General features: G+C 41.2%; 1 protein-coding gene across 7 annotated transcripts in view; it reads right to left on the minus strand.

Moving 5' to 3' along the window:
- Window positions 1-21,346, minus strand: part of zdhhc14 (zDHHC palmitoyltransferase 14) — a 242,312-nt gene that overhangs the window by 49,170 nt on the left and 171,796 nt on the right. For 5 of the 7 annotated variants that reach the window (XM_080200322.1, XM_080200321.1, XM_080200320.1 and 2 more), the window contains 3 exons: window positions 13,248-13,350; window positions 9,937-10,046; window positions 6,321-6,423 (listed from right to left, as the gene is read on the minus strand). In XM_080200322.1, the coding sequence (XP_080056448.1) occupies window positions 6,321-6,423; window positions 9,937-10,046; window positions 13,248-13,350 (316 nt within the window). Of the gene's footprint in view, window positions 1-6,039; window positions 6,243-6,320; window positions 6,424-9,936; window positions 10,047-13,247; window positions 13,351-21,346 lie in introns of those variants that run through there. The other 2 variants (XM_080200323.1, XM_080200326.1) reach the window with 2 other exon arrangements.

Genomic DNA, 21,346 nt, shown 5'->3' on the forward strand with positions numbered 1-21,346 from the left:
TAAAGCTCAACCAACCAAATGTTGTGCAAAGCATTGCAACCAACACCACCAAAGCAGGTTATCTGGTAACTGTCATATTGCTGTTTGCGGGACCTGGTTGCGTGCAAATTTACTGCTCATTTTCCTACATTACAATATTGATGTTATCTCAAAATATTTCATTGACTGTACAGCACTTCGAGACATCATAAGGTCATAATGGGTATTATATAAATGCAAGATTATCTTTCTTACTTGCCAGAATTATACTGTACTATTAACTTCATTATTTTTGGTATATTCAAATTTCTAGCTGAGCCTTTAAAACAAAATCAAAAGATATATGTTTATTCATATTAACTAAATTACTCCATGAGAGGGCATGGGATCCAAGGGGCTGTTGCTTTGTGGATCCAGAACTGGCTTGCCTGCAGAAGGCAGAGAGTGGCTGTGGATGGGTCTTTTTCTGCATGGAAGTCGGTCACCACTGGAGTGCCCCAGGGATCTGTTCTGGGACCCTTGCTGTTTGTCATTTTCATAAATGACCTGGATGAGGAAGTGGAGGGATGGATCGGTAAGTTTGCTGATGACACGAAGGTTGGTGGTGTTGTGGATAATCTGGAGGGATGTCAGAAGTTGCAGCGAGACATAGATAGGATGCAAGACTTGGTGGAGAAGTGGCAGATGGACTTCAACACGGATAAATGTGTAGTGGTCCATTTTGGCAGGTCCAATGGGATGAAGGAGGATAATATCAAGGGTACGACTCTTAGCAGTGTAGAAGATCAGAAGGACCTTGGGGTCTGGGTCCATAGGACTCAAATCGGCCTCACAGGTGGAGGATGTGGTCAAGAAGGCGTATGGTTACTAGTCTTCATTAATCGAGGGATTGAGTTTAGGAGTCGGGAGATAATGCTGCAGCTTTATAAGACCCTTGGCAGACTCCACTTGGAGTACTGTGCACAGTTCTGGTTGCCTCACTACAAGAAGGATATGGAAGCTATTGAGAGGGCGCAGAGGAGATTTACAAGGATGTTGCCTGGGTGGCATGCCTTATGAGGATAGTTGAGGGAGCTAGGTCTCTTTTCCCTGGAAAAAACCTTTAACATTCCTGAAATGTTTCTAGCTGCTTCAACATTTAATGGGATTTAGCCTTTTTTAAGTGAACATTGCCTATAACATAGTATATTGTTATTTATATTGTTCAGCAACAGCTTTGGATAGAACATTGCAAGAGTTACAGTATCAATTGAAATAAAAGACAGCTAACCTAAACATGATCGCTAGCAGAAAATTAGCAAACCAATCTAATTCTATTGATACAAATGTGAAAGATCTGTTCATGCATAGCAAAAAAAGGACATCATGCTCAACCTCAATTTGAATAAAAGGTTTGTAACCAACTTGAAAAGACTGTTTTATTCCCTGAAGTATAAGGTTGGGATGAAAAATATATTCTAATTTGGCACACATAGTAAGAAAGTAGATTGGAAATCTGCAACCTTTTAGTTACTGTGATGTGTGTCAACAAAGACTTCTAACAATCCAATGTTACAATTTAAAAAACAATTAATGAGGCTTCCTACAGGTTATGGTCGTTCTGTTAAATAAGTTGAACGTGCAAATAAAAATGAAATGTAATATCAACCTTTTAAAATGATTGTACTAAAAACTTCTGAATTCTAACACAAGAGATTGGACACCATTTGGATCCAGGTTTACCACCTGTCCACCACTGCTATAGAGTGAAAGGCATTACCCAACGCGAGATGTTATAATTAGAATTTCTCAGCTGTTATAATGGAAAGGAAAAATAGAATCATGGATAGAATTTTAAACTAAGGGCAGAAATTTCTGGTGGCAGTAACATAAGCTGAAGATAAAATAAGCAATGAGAGTAAAGATCAGACCAAAATGGAAAATAAAGGTAATGTAAATGGCAAGGAACACTTACCATTATAGAACATAAATATAAGTGGGTAGTATGCTTAATATAAACAAAATAAATTACCAACAATGGTAACAATGTGCACAGCATCCAAAACAAAATGGGGCAATAACAGGCATAGAATGAGGAGCCAGATATAGTAGGGATAACTGAAACATGGCTCGATAAAGAATAGGACTGGCAGTCCTAGGACTGAGACTGGGAACACCACCTGCAGGTACTCCTCCAAGCCATACACCATCCTGAATGGGAACCATATTGCCATTCCTTCACTGTCACTGGGTGAGAATCCTGAAACTCATTTCTCAATAGCACAATGGATGTACCTACACCACACAGACATCAGCACTTCAAGAAGGCAGCTCACTATTACCTCCTCAAGAGCAATTCCAGATGGGCAATAAAAGCTGGCCTAGATCCCCACACCCTGAAGAATAAATTAGATGTTACAGGGAATAACAGATTTAGAAAGGATAGTGGTGGGAGAGTTGGATAGATGTACTAATTGGCAGTAGAAAAAAGGTTCACAATTAACATTGAGATAGAAAGATCCATAGGAACAGAGATAAAAATAAGGAAGAATTGATCAGCCTAATAGGGGAAAATCACCTAATGGTGATTCTAATGGTAACTGCTGGATCTAATAATGGAACAGCAATAGAACAAAGCAAAGTAAATGTAGAGGAACATCTATACAAAATGATCACAACATAATAATGTTTAAAATAATCACTATAAAAGACTTATGTACAACGAAGACCAAAGAAATAGACTGGAAATAATTTAAAAAGCTGATCAAGAGTGTTCAGGCTGAAAATCAAGAACAAGCTATTCAATAATGAAAAACATGGATAAAGAGAGATAAGGACAAAATTAAAACTAAAAAAACACACACACTAAGCACATAGACAATAACAAAAAGGATGGCAAAAAGAAACATGACGAGGTTATTAAAATCCAAAAAACAGTAGGAAAACAAACGAAGAGCTATAAAATTTAACTATCATGGAATATTTTTTTAAAAAAATCACCAAACAAAATCACGATAGAGACTGGGCCACTAAGTAATACAAATAAACTCTCAGATGATGACATTGAAATAGCATAAATACTGAATAATTATTTTCCCTCAGTTATTTACCAGGGAGACCTAGGGCAAGGAACAGATTGAAACAGGTATTTTAAATTTAAAAGACTGGGAGATAATTTATAAGCAATTTAAACTTAGAGTGGCTAAAAACCTAGGATGGATTATATCCACTGTCACTGAAAGAAGCTAGGGAAGAGAATTGTTATATATTATGTGTTGGCCAGAATTTTCCAGTCCTGTCGGCGGGAGGGTTGCATAGAACAAGAAACCCCATTGACAGCAGCAGACTCACAAGGCCATTGGCAGGCTGCCTCCACTGCCATGAAACACACCACAGAGGGTGCAGAAAATCCCACCTACTGTATTTATAACAATTCCTTAGAAAAAAGTATAATGCTGGAGGACTGAATGTCAGATATTATTTAAAAGGGAGGCAGAATATGTCCAGGGAATTATAAACTTATAGTTTAATGTTGTTCATAGGGAAGACAAAGAAAGATAATGACATTTTACGCAAAGTTAAACTCAAAGGCAATATATGTTAAATGATTTAATTGCAGAAAGTCCAGGGGATACATGTAAGTAAAGCCTTGAAGGTAGAAAGGCAAGTTAATCAGGCAGCTGAAAAATCATACAGTACAATTTATAAGTAGAAGCATAGAATACAAAAGGAAAGAAGTTGTGGTAAACCTTTATAAATCAATGGCTAGGCCACTGTCCTATTTTGGGCTTTGTACTTTAGGAAGAATGTATGAAGAAGTACATGGGGTGACTAGAAACGTTGGGGTCATTCTTCTTTAGAACAGAGTAAGTTAGGGGGATTTAATTTTTCTTTATTTATTCTTTCATGGGATGTCGGTGTCCTGGCAAGTGTCAGCATTTGTTGCCCATCCCTCATTGTCCTTGAACTGAATTTTAGAGGGCAACAAAGAGTCAACCACATTGCTGTGGGTCTGGAGTCACGTATAGACCAGGCCAGGTAAAGGTGGCAGATTGCAGTGGTTTTGTTGTTGTCATCAGACTTTTAATTCCAGATTTTTATTGAATTCAAACATAAGCCATGGTGGGATTGATACACTGATGCCCACAGCATTACTACAACTATGGATTACTAGTCCAGTGACAATACCACTACGCTACTGCCAACATGAAGAGTTTTTAAAGAGTAGATGAGACAAAGATGGCAAAAGAACTAGAGATGAGGAAAACACAATTTATGCAGTGAGTTGTTACAGTCCATCTTAAAAGGTGATGGAAGCAAATTCAATGACAACCAACAGGGAAATGGATAAGTACTTGAAACAGAAATATTTTCAGGCCCATGAGGAAAGAACAGGATGGATAGGAAATAATTGCATTATTTCAAAGAGCCAACACAGGCATGATGGGCCAAACGATCATCATCTGTGTTGAACTTTTCTATGATGATAATAATAGAAAAATATCTGGAGTGGCTGAGGTAAATAGTCAACATGAACATCAAAAGGGAAGATGCTTACTGACTAATCTTACAGATTTATTTGAAGAAGTAACAAAGGCAATATACAAGGGTAATGGACTATAGTTGGATTTCCAAAAGGCCTTTGATGAGATACTGCATTATAAACTAATAATTAAGGTCAGAGCACATAGAGTCACGAGACAGGTAGCAGGATGAATAGCAAGCTAAAGAACAAAAACAGAGTAGTGGTTAAAGGTAGTTAAGCACACTGGCAGAAGGAATTTTTGCTAGGGTAATTACTGTTCTTCACTTAGCCAATTGGTTTGAAGGCAGGAATACACTGAAAATTTACAGATGGCACCAAATTGGAGCATCAGTAATACAGTGGAAAACTGCAACAAAATACAAAACAACATTAATAAACTTGTAGATTGGCAATAAATGGCAAGTTAATGTAAAAAAAAGTGAGGTGGTAATTTTGGTAGGAGGAATAAAGAGGTGATATGCTCCTTGTAAAATAATAATTTAAGTAAGGTCGATAGAGGAGTGAAAGAATCTAGCAGTACACATTCGCAAATTATTAAAAGCAGCAACACAAGTTAACAAAATCATGAGAATGCTAATAAAGCACAGGGGTTAATTTAGGAAGAATAAAATTGAACAGCAATTGTGTTAAACTTTTATCGAACTTTAGATACACCGCATTAAAATACTTTGTGTAGTTCTGGTTGCCATATTACCAAAACAATGTAGAGGCACTGAAGCAGATACCAAGAAATTCTACAAAGTTGTTACCAGAACTGAGAGATGAAAGCAATCAGGAAAGCCTGAATAGGTTCATGCTCTTTGCTCAAGAGAAAAGAAGCCTAAGGGATGACCTAATAGGGGTCTTTAAAATTGTGATGGGTTTTGTTGGTTACAAATAAAAAGGACATTTTTCTATTAATGGGAATGTTCAAAACAAAGGACTAAACATTTAACATAATCACTGATAAATCCATGAGGTAATCCACGAAAAAACTTCTTTCCCCAAAAGTCGTTACAATATGGAATTTACTACTCCTTGGGAGTGGTTGAGGTGAACAGCACAGGTGCCTGCAAAAAGAAGCTGTATGAGTACATGCAGACAAAAGGAATAGAAAGATATTTGCACAGAGAGTTTGATGAATTATGATGGGAGGAACTGCATTAGTACTTAATCACTGGTACAAGCCAGTAAGGCTGAATGGTCTGTTCTGTGTTGAAACTTCTGTGCAAGTCAAAATTAAGACTCTGCTTGTGGAGATTCAAATAATTGAGTTTGGACTACTAAAAAGCATTTACCTAGGTGCTAAAGTGGCCTCAAAATCAACCTATGAATCCATCTGTAATGCAGTTCCGCTACTTGTGAAAAAGATACAAATAGCATTTCATATTTTTCTCTCTACCACAGGTTATATTTCGCCACAGATGCAAGCATTCTTCTTTCTAAATATATAAAATAGTTTCAATAAAGCTGAAAACTAACCTCAAACTGTACTAAACATGAATGTTGGAAATGGTTTACTACTTGGCTGCACCAGTTGGGGTTTAGTTGCATTTCTTTATTCTCTTAAACAGAAGGACTAGAGGCTCCATGACATTCACATTCTCCATTCTTCAGTATTCTTTCGTTAAACTGCATATGACACATTTCTCTGAAGCAATAAGGTTGTTCATGTGTTCAGGGCACCTCTCAAATCGCAGTAGCTTGGGACAGCTGTTCTTACTAGCCTAGTTTTTTCAGGGATAGATGAAATGTACTACTGAAACAAATGGAAAAAAGGTGATGTAAATAAACAATGACAGGATCGCAGTGAGCAACACTATGGTGTGGATCCTACCATGTTGCTCTGAGATTGTGTGGCCCCATACGTAGTGATCCCATTTGGTGCTGCAACTGACTGTGGCGTATCTGACTGGATCACTCCTCTTCGGTCAATTAAGCTTGTAAAAAGAAAAGTAAAAGTGTGGTTAATAATTGACAACAAAAGTCTACTTGGACGAAGAATAACAAGACCTTTTCATGGTTATGTTATAGGCTAAGAACAGTAACATCACCAGCTTTTGCAACATTTGAACAGATCAAAGAACTATAGTTTAATATAACTTCTGTTTGTTTCCTCCAGTCCATCTTTTTCAAAAATAATCATTTAATTTTCATGCCATGATCAGCGTATGACCTGGAAGTGCAAGTAAACCTGGTGGAATTTAATCTAATCTCTATTTGTTTAGTTGACTAATGTGAACAGACCAAGAAACTATTAAAAAAAGCCGATAGTATAACCACACTTATTTAAATATATGACCTACAAAAGTTAACATAAGAGCCAAATTTACTAAATCTAATACTTCTTAAGAATGGTTTGTTCTTTTTTTAAAAAAAGAAAAATCTTTAAAATTAACAGCACTTCATTAGTGTCATTGAATAGAGGCATTGAATTGATTCACATTTGTAATTTTCCAGATTAGAGATCCTAACATTAGCTATGCTTCCATGAATGGTGATTGAGTATCAGATAAATGGCAGGCGATTCCCCATTTGGATTGGTAGGAAAATCAAGCATTCCTGAGATTCTCTTTCTTGCACCTCCTACTTTAGAGTCTTATAACCTACACTGACCAGGACAACACGGAGAGATTCATGTATGAAAGTAGACAGATTGGGCCAAATTTTCATTTGAATGTCAGATGCATTTTATTGCACGGCACTTTTACTTTTGGAGCAAATATACATTTCCCCTACATCCCTGACCCCGTGACATTTTTAGAACATAGAACATAGGACATTACAGCGCAGAACAGGCCCTTCGGCCCACGATGTTGCGCCGACCAATTAAGAGAAAAGCAATGACCCTCTAACCTAAACCAATCCCTTTCCATCCATAAACCTATCCACGGACCTCTTAAACGCCCCCAAACTAGACGCATCTACAACTGCAGCAGGCAGGGCATTCCATTCCCCCACCACCCTCTGGGTAAAGAACATACCTCTGACATCCGTCCTATAATTACCACCCCTTAATTTAAAGCTATGTCCCCTCGTGCTAGCTTTCTCCATCCGAGGAAAAAGGCTATCACGGACCACCCTATCTATACCTCTAATTGGATTTTTCTCTGACTTTTTCATGAGTTGGGAATGTCTAGTGTGCAAAATGCTAACTCACTCCCATTGGGGTCAGGTTCCCAATTTTAAATAGGAGAAGAAATTCAGATTTCCCAGTACCGGTTTTTAGGACCCCATTAAAAGCATACTAAGTTTTTTTGTGAAGAATGCGAAAAGCCTGCTCAGGAATTGGGGACATACTTAAAGATAATTGTAGCTCAATTAAATGTTTTGACACCTTTAAATCTCAGTATTAGGTGCTGTATTATAATGTACATGTGTTCTATTGTATGATACTGTCCTGCAAAGGTAAGTTGACCCTGATGTTGACCAGCATCATCTAATTGTTCACCACATTACATTACCTTTTCAATGAAGTGTCATAATGTATATTAAAGGAGCAGGGGCAGGATGGGCACAGTGGGGGCACATGGAAAATGAGGTTGTATGGTACTGACATCTACGTCATACTCCAATTTATCAACTACAGCTCAGCCTTCAGCACCATTATTCCTATGAAACTCATTTCCAAACTCCATGGCCTGGGGATCAGCTCCTTCCTCTGCAACTGGATCCTGAATTTCCTAACCCACAGACCATAATCAGTAAGGATAGGCAACAACACCTCCTCCACAATCATTCTCATTGTGGAGATGCCAGCATTGGACTGAGGTGGGCACAGTAAGAAGTCTCACAACACGAGTTTAAAATCCAACAGGTTTATTTGATATCACGAGCTTTCGGAATGATGCTCTTTTATCAGATGATTCACCTGATGAAGGAGCAGTGCTCCAAAAGCTCATGATAATAAATAAACCTTTTGGACTTTAAACTGGTGTTGTGAGACTTCTTACTGTGCCCATGATCACCCTCAACACCGGTGCCCCACACAGCTGAGTCCTCAGCCCCTTACTAAATTCCTTATACAACACTGACTGTGTGGCTAAATTCTCCTCCAACTTGACTTTCAAGTTTGTTGATTACACCACCGTAGTGGGTTGGATCTCACACGATGATGAGACAGAGATATATAGAGAATCTGGTGAACTGGTGCAGTGACAATAATCTCTCCTTCAATGTCAACAAAACAAAGGAGATTGTCATCGGGTTCAGAAAGCATAGTGAAGAACATGCCCGTCTACATCAATAGGGATGAAGTAGAAATAGGCGAGAGCTTAAAGTTTTTAAATGTTCAGATCACAACAACCTATCCTGGTCCCTCCATGTGGATGCTATAGTTAAGAATGCCCACCAACGATTTTACTTTCTCAGAAGATTTAGGAAATTTGGCATGTCCTCTACGACTCCCACCAACTAGAAAGCATTCTTTCTGGTTGTATCACAACTTGGTATGGCTCCTGCTCTGTCCAAGGCCGCAAGATTCTACAAATGGTCGTGAATGAAGCCCAGTCCATCACTCAAACCAGCCTTCCACCCACTGACACTGTCTACACTACCTGCTGTCTCAGAAAAGCAGCCAAAATAATTAGGAACCCTGTGCACCCCGGACATACTCTTTTCCACCTTCTTCCGTTGGGAAAAAGAAACAAAAGTCTGAGGACACCCGCCAACTAACTCAAGAACAGCTTTGTCCGTGCTGGCATCAGACTTTTGAATGGCCCTACCTTGCATTAGATTGATCTTTCTCTACACGTCTGGCTATGATTGTAACACTACATTCTGCACTCTCTCTTTTCCTGCTCTATAAACGAAATGCTTTATCTGCATAGCATGCAAGAAACAATACTTTTCACTGTATACTAATACATGTGACAATAATAAATTAAGTCAAATCAAATCAGATTTTATGGGTGGTGGGGCAGCTAAGCATTAACAGGTGAGATCTAAATCATGTTTGGAGTCGGGCTGTTGTGTTGGAAAACTGATGCAGGTCTTCTAACGGCGCACTTCCGCACCCACACTTGCAGGCATTCTATCATTGCTGCAAATTGTGAACCCAATCCATGTGTGAAAAGACAAAATTCCCTTGTAAAGTCACGCATGAATCAGGTGTGCATATTGCAATCCTCGAAAATGCATAAATCAGGATTTCCCAAGTCCAGATAAAAAAGTAGCCCAGAAATCTAGAACTGCAGTGCATTACTGATTTCCTTTAAAAAGCTGATATATAGTTGTAAAAACTAACTAGTCTAAGTAAATAGTTAGTAATAACTGATTCAACATGTGCACATCATGAAAAATATCATTGCAGTTTTTGAATTAATTCACTGACTTTTAAAAATAGACATTCTTTGAATGAACCCAATTTTGTTCCTTTTTGTGTGAAAGGGAAAATAAATAGTGGAAGGAAATCCCTGAACAGTGACTAATTGCCCATGACAATTATTTCCCACCTTGGTGGCAATGGCCCACATAGAGCTGCGCAACAATTTGTGAAGATATTCCCATAACTATATGGATTGTAATTGTCTTTGCTTCTTTTGTTTGACCACGATCCTTTAATCTGCAAGAACAAAATTAAAATTAACCATAACTATAGTTCATATAAACAAAACACATGACTTCCACACATTTGATTAAATTACTTAAATACTCAACCAATTTTAATTGTTGTACCCTGCAGTTTCTATATTTAAGAAAACATGAAACATTATAAATTAATCAATAAATTACAGCTATTGCTGTCTACTATAAAATTAGTCTGCCATATTCAAAGTTAAACCAGCTGGGACAATGTCTTATCGTTCACTCAGACGAATCAGCCAGAATACAGCATTAATATTAGCACTTTGACATAATCCATAAAATTGTAACAGTAACAATTAGAGCAAATACGTGCAGAATCAACAACTACTAATCTAAAAAGATAAATTTTAAGCCATGTGCGACAACCCTTATTACTTCTGAAAAACTAATATCTACATTTACGATTTTAACTGATACCTTGTCCTATTAGTTTTAATTTGCCTAACACCTTGTATTATTAATTAGTAGTGAGAGTGTATTAAACAAATTTTCTGTCCTCTATCAAATCTTATATAGATACATAAGCATATATTCACATTGCCAAATAGAACTTTACACTCGACCAATACTTTTGCACTTATTTATATCCCCTTCCATAACCTACCTTCCTTTGGTTAGAGGACAGCACCATGTGGTTACACTCTGAAGGTTACCCAATCTCGAAATGTTAATTCTGTTCCCCACAGATCCACGGTAAGAAGTCTCACAACACCAGGTTAAAGTCCAACAGGTTTATTTGGTAGCAAAAGCCACTAACTTTCGAAGTCCTGCTCCTTCATCAGGTGAGTGGAATTTCAGTTCACAAACAGGGAATATAAAGACACAAACTCAATTTTGAAAATAATGGTTAGAATGCGAATCTTTACAGGTAATCAAGTCTTAAAGGTACAGACAATGTGAGTGGAGAGAGGGTTAAACACAGGTTAAAGAGATGTGTATTGTCTCCAGCCAGGTCAGTTAGTGAGATTTTGCAAGCCCAGCCAAGTTGTAGGGGTTACAGATAGTGTGACATGAACCCAAGATCCCGATTGAGGCCATCCTCACGTGTGCGGAACTTGGCTATCAGTCTCTGCTCAGTGACTCTGCGTTGTCCTGTGTCGCGAAGGCCGCCTTGGATTACTCCTCATCACAATGGATGTCTACACCAGAATTCCCCACAACGATGACATTGCTGCAACTGCTTCAGTACTCAACACCAACAACTGCCAATCTCCAGATGACATTTTACAACTCATCCGCTTCACCCTGGACCACAATGTCTTCACTTTCAACAACCAGTTCTTCATCCAGACACACGGAACAGCCATGGGAACCAAATTCGCACCTTAATATGCCAACATCTTCATGCAAAGGCTTGAACAAGACCTCTTCAACGCACAGGACCTTCAACTGATGCACCACATTGATGCATCGATGACATTTTCTTCCTCTGGATTCATGGTGAACAATCACTGAAACAACTATATGATGACATCAACAAGTTCCATCCCACCGTCAGACTCACCATGGACTACTCTCCGGAATCGGTTGCATTCTTGGACACACGCATCTACATCAAGGACGGTCACCTCAGCACTTCACTGTACTGCAAGCTCACAGATAACCGCACGATGCTCCACTTTTCCAGCTTCCACCCTAAACATGTTAAAGAAGCCATCTCTTATGGACAAGCCCTCTGTATACACAGGATCTGCTCAGATGAGGGGGATCGCAACAGACACCTCCAGACGCTGAAAGATGCCCTCATAAGAACAGGATATAGTGCTTGACTCAACGATCGACAATTCCGACGCACAACAGCGAAAAACCGCACCGACCTCCTCAGAAGACAAACACGGGACATGGTGGACAGAGTACCCTTCGTCATCCAGTGCTTCCCCGGAGCAGAGAAGGTGTGACATATTCTCCGGAGCCTTCAACATGTCATTGATGAAGACGAATATCTTGCCAAGGCCACCCCCACACCCCCACTTCTTGCCTTCAAACAACCACACAACCTCAAAGAGACCATTGTCCACAGCAAACTACCCAGCCTTTAGGAGAACAGTGACCACCACACCACACAACCCCGTCACAGCAACTTCTGCAAGACATGCCGAATCATCGACACAGATGCTGTCACCTCACATGAGAAAACCATCTACCAGGTACACGGTACATATACTTGCAACTTGGCCAATGTTGTCTACCTGATACGCTGTAGGAAAGGATGTCCCGAGCCAAGTTCTGCACACGAGGACGGCCTCAACCGGGATCTTGGGTTCATGTCACACTATCTGTAACCCCCACAACTTGCCTGGTCTTGCAAAATCTCACTACCTGTGCTATCTGGAGACAATGCACATCTCTTTAACCTGTGCTTAATCCTCTCTCCACTCACATTGTCTGTACCTTTAAGACTTGATTACCTGTAAAGACTCGCAATCCAACCATTATTTTGTAAACTGAATGTGTCTTTATATGCCCTGTTTATGAACTGAAATCCCACTCACCTGATGAAGGGGCAGCGCTTCGAAAGTTAGTGGCCTTTGCCACCGAATAAACCTGTTGGACTTTAACCTGGTGTTGTGAGACTTCTTACTGTGTTTACCCCAGTCCAACGCTGGCATCTCCACATCATGGCTCCCACAGATGCATGATGTGGAGATGTCGGCGTTGGATTGGGATAAATACAGGAAGAAGTCCTGAAGGCTGGGTGGTAAATGGAGTTTGTGTCTTTATATGCCCTGTTTGTACATAGAACTCCCACTTACCTGATGAAGGGGCAGCGCTCTGAAAGCTTGTGGCTTTTGCTACCAAATAAACCTGTTGGACTGTAACCTGGTGTTGTGAGACTTCGTACCGTGTTTCCCACAGATGCAGCCAGACCTGCTGAGTTTTTCTAGCATTTTCTACTTTTATACCTTGTGCTATTCCCTTTTTCTAAAAGCAAATGTAAAAACTGGATTTGTCCAGATCTGTGCAAGACAGTAGGCTTCATCTTTTATCAAGGTTGTTCATTTCAGAATATTTCATTAGGTTTTGGCTGCACTCTGACTTTTGAACAGCAATATCATTATTAGATTATACCCTTTTATTATCAATGCCAGTTAATCATTCTATTTATCCATAATAATCCATTTTATTATTCATTCTTCATTTTATGAAGGATGCTTCTTGTATGATCCAAAATACTTACATCTTCATTTGTGGTCTGATTTGAGCTGATCAGATATGTATGAAATCCTGACAGGCCAAGAATTGACCACACAGAGAAGAAACAAACAACCGCCTCCAGCACAGTAATAACTGAGTCAAGGAGAGACAATGAAATACAACTGAGAAAGAAAACCATAAAGGGTACATTCTGGAATTCATCCTGGTGTATGTGAAAAGTATTGCAACAATTTGTATTTATATTGTGCCTTTAACATAGTAAAACATCCCAAGGTACTCCACAGGAAAGTTAACAAAATTTGATACTGAGCTACTTAAGATGATATTAGGACAGACTGGTGAAAGAGTTAGGTTTTAAAGGTGTGTAAAAAAGAAAGGCAACTAAAGAGGTGGAGACAGGGAGAAAATTTCAGAACTTAAGGATTTTGGCAGATGAAGGCATGGTTGTCAATGAGGATGTTTAAATGGCCAGAATTGGAGAAATGCAGATGTCTCTCAGAGCTGGAGATTACAGAGATAAGGCAAGGTAAGCCCATGAAGGGTTCTGAAAACAGAATGAGAATTTAAAAATCAAAGCATTACTTAACCAGGAGTCAATGTAAGTCACTGAATTTGGGGTGACAGGGGACAGACGTGATGTGAGTAAGGTTGATTGAGAAATTGGCAAAGCAGTCCTGAAGCAAATACAAATAAAACAAGCTTGGAGTCTACTGCCTGAGTTGAAACTGGTGGAAGAACATACAATGACGCTGACAGAGACTTGCGGAAAAATAAAGCATACAAAAGATTAGCTTGCAAGTATTGAGAAGGCAACCAGAACAAGGAACTGAGTCATAAAAGGCTGGTTCATAAAATTAAAGTTCATGTAATGGGAGGGTCAATGTCAACCCGAATAAACAATTGCCTTAAAAATGGAAAATAGCAAGCTATATTTAATGGTAGGCAAATTGCACGGAGGGTGTGGAGAGTCTGCAGAAGGATCTAGATAGGCTGGGCAAATGGGCCAGGAAATGGCAAATGGAATTTAATGTTGGCAAGTGCGAGGTGGTCCACTTTGGTAGGAATAATGGTAGGAAGGACTATTACTTACGTGGCGAAAAACTGCAGCAGGCAACGGTGCAGAGGGACCTCGGGGTCCTTGTGCATGAGTCGCAAAAACCCAGCCTGCAGGTGCAGCAGGTGGTCAGGAAGGCGAATGGGATGCTGGCCTTCATAGTGAGGGGGATTGAATATAGAAGTAGGGAGGTCTTGCTGCAGCTGTATAGGGCATTGGTGAGGCCGCAGCTGGAGTACTGTGTGCAGTTTTGGTTGCCGTACTTACGCAAGGATATTTTGGCCTTGGAGGGAGTGCAGAGGAGGTTTACTAGGCTGATACCGGAGTTGAGGGGGTTGAACTATGAGGAGAGGCTGAATAAACTAGGCTTGTACTCATTAGAGTTTAGAAGAATGAGGGGAGATCTCATTGAGACGTATAAGATGATGAATGGGATGGATAGGATAGAGGTGGAGAGGCTCTTCCCGCTCAGAAAGGACAGTAGGACTAGGGGGCACAGCCTCAAGATAAAGGGGGGGTGGTTTAGAACGGAGTTGAGGAGGAACTTCTTCACTCAAAGGGTGGTGAATCTCTGGAATTCTCTGCCCGTTGAGGTGGTGGAGGCTGCCTCGCTAAGTATTTTTAAGACGCGGGCTGAAGGGTTTTTGATAAGCGAGGGGATTAAGGGTTATGGGGAGAGGGCGGGAATGTGGAACTGAAACACGTCAGATCAGCCATGAGCTTATTGAATGGCGGGGCAGGCTCGAAGGGCTGGATGGCCTACTCCTGCTCCTAGTTCTTATGTTTTCAGACTGGAGGATAAATTCATAAGTTATAGGAGCAGAATTAAGCCATTCGGCCCATTAAGTCTGCTCTGTCATTCAATCATGGCTGGCACGCTCCTCATCCTCATTTTCCTGCCTTCTTCCCATAACCTTACAATCTATTACTAATTAAATGGAGACTGTGGTGTTTTCCAAGGGTCAGTTTCAATAGCACCACTATTCTTTTGATATCTATCAATGACTTGGACACTAGAACGCAGAGTAAAATCTCAAAACTAGCCAATGATTCCATTCTTAATAATGAGGATGATACCAACTACAACAGGATTCAGGCCAGCAAAATGGCCTAAGTGGCAGATGGAATTTGACAGAGAAGTGTGAGGTACTGCAATTTGACAGAAGCAATAGGGAAAAGCAATAGGAAGAGGCAATAGAGTAATTGGCACAGTTCAAATGAGCGTACAGGGACAGAGAGACTTGGGAGTTCATGTGCATGGATCTTTGAAGGTGTCAAAGCATTTTCACAGAGTAGTTAGCAAAGCAAGTGGGATCTTGGGATTCATAATTAGAAGTATTGAGTAGAAAAAGCAGGGACATCATGAAAATTGATACAGCTCTGGTTAGGTCACAACTAGAGTACTGCATCCAGGTCACCATACTTGACAGCAAAGATGTGTGGTCCTTGTAAGGGTCAGAGGTGATTTACAGAATGGTTTCCAGGATGAGGGATTTTAGCCATTAGATTAGGTTGGAGAAACTGGGGTTGTTTTCTAAGGAACAAAGGAAATTGAGCAGAGATTTAAGAGGTATGCAAGATTATGATAGATTTAGATAAGGTAGATAACAAAGACTGTTAGCTTAAACTGATGGTAGAAGGACTGGGGATTTAAGGTTTTGCATTAGGGACATGAGGGCAAACTATGAAGCCAGCAGTAATAACAAAGAACAAAGAAAATTACAGCACAGGACCAGGCCCTTCAGCCCTCCAAGCCTGCACCAATCATGCTGCCTGACTTAACTAAAACCACCTACCCTTCCGTCTATTCCCATCCTTTTCATGCATTTGTCCAGATGCCCCTTAAAACTCACTATCGTATCCACTTCCACTACCACCTCCGGTAATGAGTTCCAGGCACCCACCACCTCTGTGTAAAAAATCTGCCTCATACATCTACTTTAAACTTTGCCCCTTGCACCTTAAACCTGTGTCGCCCCCTAATAATTGACTCTTCCATCCTGGAAAAAAGCTTCTATCTACTCTGTCCATGCCTCTCAATCTTGTAGACTTATATCAGGTCATCCCTCAACCTCCATCGTTCCAGTGAGAACAAACCAAGTTTCTCCAATCTCTCCTCAAAGTTAATGCCCTCCATACCAGGTAACATCCTGGTAAATCTTTTCTGCACCCTCTCCAAAGCCTCCAGATCCTTCTGGTAGTGTGGCGACCAGAATTGAACACAATATTCCAAGTGCAGCCTAACCACGGTTCTATAAAGCTGCAACATGACTTGCCAATTTTTTAAACTCAATGCCCCGGCTGATGAAGGCAAGCATGCAGTATGCCTTCTTGGCTACCTTCTCCACCTGCGTTGCCACTTTGTGATGTCTGCACCTCTACACCTAGATCCCTCTGCCTATCAACACTCTTAAGGGTTCTGCCATTTACTGTATATTTCCTATCTGTATTACACTTTCCAAAATGCATTACCTCACATACATCTGGATTAAGCGCCATCTGACATCTCTCCACCCAAGTCTCCAACCGATCTATATCCTACTGTATCCACTAGTAGTCCTCATCGCTATCCGCAAATCCACCAACCTTTGTATCACCTGCAAACTTACTAATCAAATAATTTTCCTCCAAATCATTTATATATATTACAAACAGCAAAGGTCCCAGCACTGATCCCTGAAGAACGCCACTTGTCACAACCCTACATTCAGAAATGCACCCTTCCACTGCTACTCTCTGTCTTCTTTGACTGAGCCAGTTTTGTATCCACCTTGCCAGCTCACCTCTGATCCTATGCAACTTCACCTTCTGCACCAGTCTGCCATGAGGGACTTTCTCAAAGGCCTTACCAAAGTCCAAGTAGACAACATCCACTGCCCTACCCTCATCAATCATCTTTGTCACTTCCTTGAAAAACTCAATCAAGTTAGTGAGTCATGAGCTCCCCTTCACAAAAGCATGTTGCTCTCACTAATACGTCACTTATTTCCAACCTTCATAGAATCACAGAATCCTTACAGTGCAGAAGGAGGCCATTTGGCCCATCGAGTCTGCACCAACCACAATCCCACCAAGGCCCTAATCCCATAACCCACACATTTACACTGCTAATCCTCTTGACACTAGTGTCAATTTAGCACAGTCAAGTCAGGTAGCACGGTAAGTGCAGGCTTGGAGTGCCAAAGGGCCTGTTCCTGTGCTGTAACTTTCTTTGTTCTTGTTCTTTCTTATCCAATTACAGAATCACATCTAATGTTGAACAATGTTTTGAGTTCTGTGAACACAAACTGATTTGGTGTGATCTTTTACCTTGACTGTTGCAAACAGCAGAGGTGACACGTTGTTTGATACGATCTGCCAGTCTTTGGGACATATGGCCGACATAGCAACATATTAGCATTGAAATTCATCTGTTACATCACTTATTTGTGTGATAGGCAGAAATCTTTTTGGTTTGATGGTAGCATCCTGTTAGTGGTGAACACTGCATTCTCATCAGCACTTTCCTCTCGCATACTTAAAAGTTATTTCCCCGATATTGGTTTTCTTGTAACTGTCTTGATAACCGGAAGATGAGAAACTTCACCAAATTGAACTTTTTCAGCATTACTCAAAGTTCTATACTACCAAATGACTATAATTAACAAACTATTGAGCTTCTTGAAAAAACAATTGTGAAATGTTTCATTGCCTACTGTATTTTTCAGGCACTGGAAAAGGGTTTGGGAGTGTTTTATGGCAGTTATTTTTGAGCTCATATTTTGACTTTTTTGAACCTTATAAAAAGTAAAGCAGATTAAGAGAGCAGAGAGCCTTTAAATTTCAAGACATTACCTTATTCCTGTTTGCAGCATGACTCCTCTGCTGCATGACATCCCACCCTAAACTCCAATTTGGCCACCTCTAATTGGTCACATTACAGCTGACTAATTGGCCATCATAATAATACCAAGATGGTGCTGGAATGTGGTGACTTTTGCAAGCTGTGCCCAGCATACCTTTTAATTTTATCCTTTACACTTGATCTATGCTTCAAAAACTTTATCTCTTTTAAACTCACTAACAAAATGCTTTAATACAATCTCTTGCAGTTTTGGTGATCCTTAGGACCCTGGAGACACACGACCTGGACCTACTGACCACGTGGGACCTGCAGCTGGCATTGCAGTCCCAGGGCTGGGGATGTTCCTATGCTAGCTCCTAGTGACCAGAAAACCAGTCTCTGCTGGCCAGAACTGCATTCCTGGAGCTGGAGTCTTCTTCTCCCCAGCTCCCACTGAACCCAATGGCCAAACCAGCAAGTCTGCAGCCGGAGCCTTCATCCCACCAGCCACCAATCCCTCTGACTCAGAGCTGCAGGCCCCAAGCATTCCCCCCATTCCCCTTCTCCATTCGACCTAGACTCTGAAAAATCAACTCCCACTGCCTAAAAATCATTTTAATTCTCTCTTTTAAGTTTACTTGCAGGTTTACAAATCCCCTGACCTCTGAAGGAAGGCCCAACCCAGTAGTGACCCCGAGGACCCCAGCATGTGGACCCAACCATCAGCACATCCACAACTTTGATCCCAGAGATGTCATCGACTTACCGGCCCTTGACCCATCTTCACAGGAGTGTGGTCTGGACATTCTGCAATCTCCGAAGCCAAACCGCAGCCCAACAGCGACCCGGAACGCCCAACTGTGCAGACCCATCTACCAACGCAGGAACTGCAAGCAAGGCAGCAAATCCTCCATCCATACACCAAGCAGAGTGAACCTCATTGGATACACCAATTAATCCTTAATACCGCAAACTACTTCCACGCCTGAAAAGAAGCAGACACTCCAGGGAGTGTGGAAAATGTGCAGGCCTGCAGGTGAGTGAAACAACGCAGTCCCAAGGAACCCCCCTCTCTACCTTACTCCTAGCAAATGTCCAATCTCTGGAAAACAAGGTAGACAAATTTAAAGCCAGGCTCACTTTCCAAAGAGGCATGAAGATTGTGCTGGACTAAATATATACCGCCTCAAATAGCCTTGAGACAAAACATCCCAAGGCCTTGTTCATCGTGGCTGTGGACTTCAATCAGACCAAGCTAAAGAGTGTTCTACCAAGATACCACCAACACATCTCCTTCCATCAGAGGCCCAAACATCCTAGACCACTGCTACACAAATATCAAAAATGTCTACCACTCTATCGCCCGCCCACACTTTGGTAAATCAGACCACAACGCTGTGCTCCTCCTACCAGCTTACAAGCAAAAACTGTAACGGGTGAATCTGTCAAAGAAATTCATGCAGTGTTAGTCTGAGGAATCAGACGATCTCCGACAGGACTGTTTAAACTGCTCAATATTTAAAAATTCTGTGACCAGCCTGAACGAGACTACAGTAACTGACTTCATTAGGATGTAGAAGATTATGTGCTAAAGAAGCAAATTTATGTGTTTCCCAAGCAAAAACCATAGATGAACAGGGATATCCATTGCCTGCTGAAGTCCGGATCTGAGGCGTTGAAGTCAGGTGACCCTAACAAGAAAGCCAGATATGACCTATAGAGATCCATCAAAGATGCCGAAAGACAGTACTGGACCACGCTAGAATCCCAGGCTACCCAGAGACTCTCACTGACTATGGCAACGTCTGCAAGACAAAACAGGCTACAAGAAGAAGGCAGGTAAAATTGTCAGCACTAATGCATCCCTCCTCGATGAGCTCAACACATTCTATGCCCATTTTGAGCAACAGGTCAGTGAGAGCTTGCCCCCCCTATACCAGATGAACCTGTTATTGAGGTCACCATTTCCATCATTACAGCAGCCTTCTCAAAAGTCAATCCACGGAAAGCAACTGGCCCAGATGGGGTAACTGGACAAGCACTCAGGTCCTGCGTGGACCACCTTGTGGGGGCATTTGCAGACACCTTCATCCTCTCCTTACACCAATTTGAGGTCCCTATCAAGACGATGACCATCAACCTGGTACCAAAGAAACACCAGGCAGTGTGCCTGAATGATTATCGTCCAGTGGCTCTGACATCCATCATTACAAAGAGCTTTGGAAGATTAGCATGGCACAAATCAATTCCTGCCTACCAAACTGCCCAAATCCAGTATAGTTCGCCCATTGCCGCAACAGGTCCACAGCAGATGCCATCTCCCTGGTCCTACACTCAACCCTGGGCATCTAGATAATGAAGACACCTACGTCTGACTCCTATTCATAGACCACAGCCCAGCCTTCAACATCATTATTCCTACAAGGCTCATCTCCAAACTTCGTGGCCTGGGGCTCGGATACTCCCTCTGCAATTGGATCTTAGATTTCCTAACCAACAGACCATTGACAGTAAGGATAGGTAACACCACTGCCTCCACGATCATCCTCACCACTGGTGCTCTGCAAGGCTGTCTTATTCAGCCCCTTACTATATCCTTATGACTGTATGGTCAAATTCCCCTCCAACTCGATTTTCAAGTTTGCTGACAACACCACCATTGTGGGTCAGATCACAAACACTGACGAGACACAGTACAGGAAACAGATAGAGAATCTGGTGAACAGGTGCGCCAACGATAAGCTCACCCTCTGTCAACAAAACGAAGGGGATAGTCATTGACTTCAGGAAGCAAGGTGGAGGGCATGCCCATGTTTACATCAATGGGGATAAACTAGAAATGGTCGAGAGCTTCTAGTTTATAGGTGTCCAGATCATCAACAACCTGTCCTGGTCCTTCCATGCCGATGCTATAGTTAAGAAAGCCAAGCAATGCTTCTACTTTCTCGGGAGATTAAGGAAATTTGACATGTCTGCTACAACTCTCACCAACTTCTACAGATGCAACATAGAAAGCAGCCTTTCTGGTTGTATCACAACTTGGTATGGCTCCTGCTTTGTCCAAGACCAGGACTGCACAGCAGCACTGTAGTTAGCACTCCTGCTTCACAGCACCAGGAACCCGGGTTCAATTCCCAGCTTGGGTCATTGTCTGTGTTGACTTTGCACGTTCTCCCCGTGTCCGCTTGGGTTTCCTCTGGGTGCTCCGGTTTCCTCCCAGGTTCTGAAAGATGTGCTGGTTAGG

Source organism: Carcharhinus amblyrhynchos, chromosome 12 (genome assembly GCF_965287045.1).
Source record: "Carcharhinus amblyrhynchos chromosome 12, sCarAmb.v2.hapA, whole genome shotgun sequence".
NCBI classification, from domain to species: Eukaryota; Metazoa; Chordata; class Chondrichthyes; order Carcharhiniformes; family Carcharhinidae; genus Carcharhinus; species Carcharhinus amblyrhynchos.